Genomic DNA, 7026 nt, shown 5'->3' with positions numbered 1-7026 from the left:
ACGTATACTTTAATTTGGGTCTTCTACATCTAACGCCAGCCGTTTATGAGTTACACCCATAACATGTTGTATCCAGCTGTAGTAAAGTGCCAGCCTGGTGTAGACGCCATATTTCCCCTTCTGTGCACACTCCTCCCCCCAGCTCACAATGCCTGTCAGAAACCATGTGTCATGAAAACTGTTTGCATGAGGCCCTCCACTGTCCCCCTGGCAGGCGTCTTTGTCCTCATCATAGTATCCTGCACAGAACATGAAGGGAGTGATCCTGGAGCTGCTGCTGTCTTTGCATGTTGTCCGATCTGTAAAAGGAACCTCAACCTTCTGCAGAGAAATAGCCATGGCTCCAAGGAAGCGTGTTCGACCCCAGCCGCTGACCAGTGCCGGGGATGCGTCCTTCACCAGGGCCTCAGTGAAGGTCCTGGGGCCTATGCAGATGGGTCGCACAGTGGAGGAAAAGGTGATGGGGTCTTTGAGATACAGCAGGCCAATGTCATGGTTAAACAAGCTTATATTTGCATTATAGCGTGGGTGTATATGCTGTTGTAACACTTCATAGTCCTGCTCCGTGCCCTCGTTGATGTAGATGTTATTCTCCCCTGTGGATAAAAAGGACACAGGACATTAGTGTCAAAAGTCACTTTGCATCTACTTTGACAGATATTGCCCTGTGAACTTTTATTATTTTTCAATATAATAATAGAGGGTTTTTTTTATTTATTTGCTAGGGTCTGTTCCAAAAACAAATGTTCTGTTGTGTCTGAAGAATATGATCTTCAGACACAAGTATCTCTGTAACACCACAGTGCATCATTTATGTTAGTTGTGACAAATTTCACCTACTATTCTGTACTTCAATTACTTGCTCAGCTATACAGGGTGTATCAAAAAAGTTGACACAGAAAAAAACAACATAAAACCAAAATGTGAAGAAATTTTGAGAAATCTGGTCATATGTGTTTATTGACCGTGTAATTCTCCCTTGATTGACACCAGTGTCCTGGGTCAGTTTTTATGCTTCAGTGAACAACACTAATTTGAATTGTGCAAAATAAGTCTTTTGTGCATGGAAGTGTAAGGGTTAATATGAGATCTGTCGCCATGGATGACAAGTTCCATTGGTCTTTTACTTGTATGCATAAAACTGGAGAAAAATAATTACATGTTAACCACCTACCATCGATACAAAGATTTCACACATCGATGAGAAACTGAAAATTAATAGTGAAATTTGCTCAGTGAGAAAAGATTTGGGTTTTACACTTAAGGAATGATGGTAGGGGATAAACATATAATTATTTTTTTCCTGTTTTATGTATGCAAGTAAAAGGCCAATGGAACTGGTCATTCATGGTGACAGATCTCATATTAACCCTTACACTTCCATGCACAAAAGACTTTCATTTTGCACAATTCAAATTTGCATTGTTGACTGAAGCATGAAAACTGACCCAGGACACTGGTGTCAATCAAGGGAGAATCACATGGTCAATAAACACACATGACCAGATTTTCAAAATGTCTTCGTGTTTCGGTTTTATGTCGTTTTTTCTGAGAGTCTACTTTTTTCTGATACACCCTGTATTTACAAATAGGTCCTATTACCCCCGCCCCCCTCTGTGTTCTCCAGCTCTGATCCAGTTTTAGTTCCCAAGCTCCCCACTTTAATTCATTCCAATTCAATACCAGTTTAGTTAGGAATATAACACTTACAATACAAATTTTGCTTGGATATGATAGAAATCCTAAGAGACCTTATTCTATATTCATTTTTCAAAGAACTTTCTTACTTGGTGCAATACATTACGTCAATCTATAACATGCCCCCAAGTCCCAATAAGTGCTTTCTTTCATGCACAATCAGAGCTAAACTGTGCTCATTCAAAATGTATATATTTAATTATAAGCTCATTATTTCTAATGCGGTCCTAAGTCAAATAAACCATGATGAGCCTATTGATTCATTCATTGTAAACAGTGGTAGTGACTTTTACCGACTCTGACGAAGAAGGAGTTCTGTGCCTCCACCAGGCAGTGAGCAGCTGTGATGACCCACAGACTGCTGAGAATGGAGCCCCCACAGAATAACTGACCACTGGGACGAGCTATCAAAGCAACCTGGACACAGCAGACAAAAAAGAACATTAAACGCATGTATTCCCTCTAATGAAACCCCATGAATTTTTTTTAACTCCTACTACCTCCAGTCTGTCTGTACCTGCCATGGGATCTCTCCTGGAGTTACCAGTTCACCACCTACAATGCGTCTGTAAGGTCTTAAAGGCTTCCCTGTGGGGGAGTCTGTGTTATTGTACATCCACTCGGTCTCATTTTCCATTGAGTCAAATGTGTCAGGGATGGATGTTGTGGTACTGGCTGAAGTTGGAAGTGAGGGTGTGGTGGTGCTGATGGTTATCACAGAAGCGTTGTTCTGCAGGCTTTCATCAAAGGCGAAGACGGACCTTCTTAAGGCATTACCAATCTCAGTCAGGGCAGTTCTGCCACACGGGAATTCATCTGGCAATGTAAAAAAAGTCCCCTGGTAGAAGTTAAGAGTCATCAATACACTATATAGAAAAGAGGACAGAAATGCATCAGTACCTTCTGGGTCACAGTCGATCCCGTTCTGTGCCAGCTTGTATCCCATGGCACAGGAGCATTTTGCTCCAAAGGTCCCCGTTGGTTCACAGAAGTGTATACAGTCTCCATTGTTCACATCACACCTTCTTGCTACCACTGAGGAAGATAAATGCATAAATATTCAGACCCATCTTACATACATGCATGATCCAAATTAAAGGTCTTTTCCAGAATGACAGTTTTCACATCTATAGGGCACAAAGGCTCACTTAACATCTCAATGAGTCCAGTTTTTAAAATAATTTGACCATCATTTAATCAACAAATGACTCGATTACACTAAAAGTCTAAATTTAGAAGACCAAGTCCTGACCAAGACCGACAGCAACACGGTTAGCAAACAGTGTTGCACCCATATACACAACCAAAGATAATACAAATATACTATATAAACATAACGTACTGCACACTTTTACTACCCCTCGGCCAAATATAGTGTAATATTCTGTTGAAAGTTACTGCCCTATAATTTAGATTAGATTATCTTTGTGTAAAAGTTATTACAAACATATTTCTATTTGAAAGTATTCAGATATTATAACTGCACAAGGCCATTTGACCTTGAAAAAGTAGGTCAAGGTCACCTAGTTTAGGCTTTGGCTCCATGCCAAAATGCATCCACAGTATAAATTTGGTGCAGATATCTCAATGCATTCTTCAGGTAATGCAATTATGTCCTTGAATGGACGGACAGACAGACAGACAAAGTACGAAACGATTACAATACCCCTCAGCCGATCGGTAATGAACTGTAAAGTGATTTAAACCTAAACAGCAGGTATGCATCACATTTGTCAACATGATGTATAAATACAATATTTTGTGCCTCCAAGTATTTTCAACTGTCTAATGAGACCAACTACTTAAATTTGAGCTCATTTTAGAGAATGTAAAGGGGAGCAACAAATCAGAATGTCATTACAGTCCTTTGGTACAGATAGAAAAAATAAATATAGTAAGTATGGAGACAGTGTATTGAACCTGCTGAATAATTTACAAACACTCTTCTTTTTTTTTTTTCCTCTCTTTCTACCCTGACATGATGTGTAAAAATATGATTCTCAAACAATGCAGTCATTTCTCACACAGAGGGCACCTTGTCTACAGATTTTAAAACATCCAAAAAGACAAACAATCTAATCTTGGAACCTAGAATAGAAGTTATGGTCAATGTGAGGCATTAATTCGATATAAAAAGAACTAAACAAAAACAATTCAATAGCTGACTCCTGTGAGACTGACACCAGGTCTCATATTCTAAACAAAGTGGGGTCATGAAACATAAAAATCTAATTTATTTTGATCTTGTGCAGCTATAGAACTTTCACTTACCAATCTCACAGTTCCTGCCGATGAAGCCAGGAGGACAAAAGCAGGTGTAATAACGAAGGAGGTCCTTGCATGTCCCCTGGTTCAGACAAGGACTTGACGTACACTGATTTCCATCTGTGGGGTTGCAAATAACATACAGTACCTCAGTTCAGAGCCATCAAATGACATGATAATTGGACTGGATTTTTTCCAGATGAAAGGTTTATGCAATAGCAGAAATTACAGCATGTCTCCTAAGGTGATAAATTTAGGAATTACAAGAAGTCCTCTGACACATGATAATAGGTAATGGGTGGAGGGGTTTCTAAACCATAAAAACACACAGATAAATAAAAACATACAAGCACTGCTACTGAATGTTTACCTATATATCCCGCCCAGAACTCCATCTACAATAAAAGTAAAGCTTTATTATAACTATTGACAACAAAGACCAATACTTCTGTATAAACAAACTAAACAAATATCCACCGTCTTCTCATCATTCTCAAAGGTCTCTCTGGCCTCCTCCAGATCACATTTTTCTTCTATACACTCTCTCTCCAAGTCGCCTTGTAGAAACTCCTCAAAAAATCCAGTATTTTCACGTTTTTGTCTCTGCAGAACACTGTTGGCTGCCTGAACGGAGAGAAACACCGGGTCTACAACTGGAGCTGGGAACAAAAAAACAAAAGGAAAAATCAACCACACATCCTGTCTATAAGGTACAGTGTCTCACAGATGACCACAACAATGAGCAGAGGTATGTAAGAAAATACAAATAGACCTTTAATATTAAATCAAGAAGACTGGATACAGATAAAGCCAAAATAGAAAGTTATTTGATAGCATCTTAAACATTTTTGTAATACCTCCAGAGCCCAGCTGAAAGTCTAAAAGCAGCAAACATAGCGAAAACCATAAAAACGGTGCCATTCCAAAGTGTTTTGACGTCCTGATAATCACACACTGGACCAAAGTACAGAACTCACAATAAGCTACATGTTTGTTCAGTGAAACAGCCACTGAAAAACAGTGTGTCAACATCCACATGCAAATAGACACTCCTCCAAATTTAGGGAAATCCTGGATTTTCTTCTGCAAGAATAGAAAAGATACTCTTGCGAAGTGAAAGCCTGTTTGTGACAGATGTGTGTTTGTAACATTTATATCAGCTGACCATAACTTAAATGGACCAAAACGTGAAATGTGTACAAAGTAAACAAGTAAAGACACAAAAACAAAGTGTATAAATCAATGGTATTAGATGTTTTAATGAGTTATTATCTATGGTTTGATTTTTTCATGTAAAAAAGCCATTTTTTAGGCTTTTTATATTAAGAGTAAGATTAAGCCAGAACATTAACTTACCACACATTTTTATTTGATTAAATTAACACAGACATCTCAGGTCTGTTAATACACTATATACATGCAGTTGTCTTGACTCTTTCAGTCCAGCGTACATTAATCTGCAATAACTGAAATAAGTTTTTGATATTTTATTTTTCAGTTAATTTGATTCAACAGACATTAAGTTTGTAAAAATGTACTTGAGACTTTTCACCACAAGATGGTGCACACACACCTCAGTCATCCACTGTAACGGACAGAGGCAGAAGTAGAGGTCAGTAATGGTATCATGTGGCCTCGAGTGTACAAAAGCACATAAAAACACACATTTATTTTTCATTTTGCTGTATTTTAATGAAGATTTTAGACTCTTCACTGTAACTGTATGTCTACTCTAAACATTTTCATTCACCCCTTTAAGTGATGCTTCCTCACACACCATTCACCATCACACACATCTCCCAAAGGACACTGATGGATCTTAACCATAACTGTAACAATTCTAATTCAAACATTCCATTTTATAGAGTTATCTTCCTTCTCTACCTGCTACTGCTGTCCTTGTATAACTGTGAATTAAAATATTGTGTAAAGAACTTTAATTATTATCAAGGTGACATTTTCTCACATTTCTGAGGTTAACAAGAGGATACACTTGGATCATTTTGCAAAGAGGTTAATGTCTACTGCCTCTGATCAGCTACAACCATCTACATCCAACTATGAGCATTTTCACATCTTATACTTCAATCAAAGTTCATCACATAATGTAGACATCCCAGTTTAACAAACAGATGAGGAGTCCTTAGAATCAATCTGAATCACTCAAATCACCATTAAACACTAGAATCATGTACCAAATCCTGTCAGAAAAGTTCATGTTCACTATACTAACACACCACACAAGGCTGTTGATGATCACCTGAAATCACATCTTAGGTAACACCTAATATGATGCATCAATTAAATACAAGTATTTTCGGCGCATATTAAATAAATGTTCTGCTGCACCCAAGGTTATAATAGTTTTGGATTTTTAATTATAGTTTAGTTTTAATTAGTTTTGACTTTTTTTTCTCTTATTCAGTTAGTTTTAATTAGTTTTTAGAGCAGGTTTGTTAGTTTTTATTAGTTATCGTTTTTTTCTGAATGCTTAGTTTTAGTTTAGTTTAGTTTAGTTTTAGTATTAGTTTTAGTTATTTCATATATTTTATCTTCCTCATCATCCTATTCAAAGAAATTAGTGAGGCATGGATATGGGTTACCCTGGACACTTTATTTGGGGGTCGGGTTAGGGCGGCTCATGGACTGAGCAGAGACACAATGTACCGTACAATGTATAAATTCCCTATAGCAGGTTGAGGTGGGGTGCAATCCATACACGTCACTTACGTGAAACAATGCGAAGATGTGCAAAGCAGGAGAGGAGATGCACAAAGCAGCCAGCAGTTAAACCAGATAGAAACATATATAACCAGCTAACCAGCAGTTAAAGCAGATAGAAACATATATAAACCAGCTAACCAGCAGTTAAAGCAGATAGAAACATATATAAACCAGCTAACCAGCAGTTAAAGCAGATAGAAACATATATAAACCAGCTAACCAGCAGTTAAAGCAGATAGGAACATATTATAAACCAGCTAACCAGCAGTTAAAGCAGATAGGAACCTATTATAAACCAGCTAATCAGCAGTTAAAGCAGACAGAAACATATATAAACCA

The 7026-nt window shown here is 37.8% G+C and overlaps 1 protein-coding gene across 1 annotated transcript; it reads right to left on the bottom strand.

Annotated features, from left to right (window-relative positions):
* Positions 1 to 4884, bottom strand: f9a (coagulation factor IXa). The gene is made up of 8 exons (XM_030145045.1): positions 4821 to 4884; positions 4441 to 4610; positions 4334 to 4358; positions 3970 to 4083; positions 2599 to 2733; positions 2216 to 2514; positions 1992 to 2115; positions 1 to 596 (listed from the first exon to the last, which is right to left on the bottom strand). Exons 1-8 carry the CDS (start codon positions 4882 to 4884, stop codon positions 10 to 12), a joined length of 1518 nt encoding a protein of 505 aa, XP_030000905.1. The 3' UTR covers positions 1 to 9.
* Between the last annotated feature and the right edge of the window lie 2142 nt (positions 4885 to 7026).

Source organism: Sphaeramia orbicularis, chromosome 10, assembly GCF_902148855.1.
Source record: "Sphaeramia orbicularis chromosome 10, fSphaOr1.1, whole genome shotgun sequence".
NCBI classification, from domain to species: Eukaryota; Metazoa; Chordata; class Actinopteri; order Kurtiformes; family Apogonidae; genus Sphaeramia; species Sphaeramia orbicularis.
Note: the sequence above shows the minus strand (reverse complement) of the source record. Positions and strands in the feature narration are given on the sequence as shown.

Bases quoted from the DNA above. Each gene is read 5' to 3' on its own strand.
- f9a (XM_030145045.1), bottom strand. From the start codon at position 4,884: ATGGCACCGTTTTTATGGTTTTCGCTATGTTTGCTGCTTTTAGACTTT. The intron at 4,611-4,820 runs GTATTACAAAAA...CTCCAGTTGTAG, and splicing joins CTTTCAGCTGGGCTCTGGAG to ACCCGGTGTTTCTCTCCGTT. The intron at 2,734-3,969 runs GTAAGTGAAAGT...TATCTTCCTCAG, and splicing joins CGGCAGGAACTGTGAGATTG to TGGTAGCAAGAAGGTGTGAT.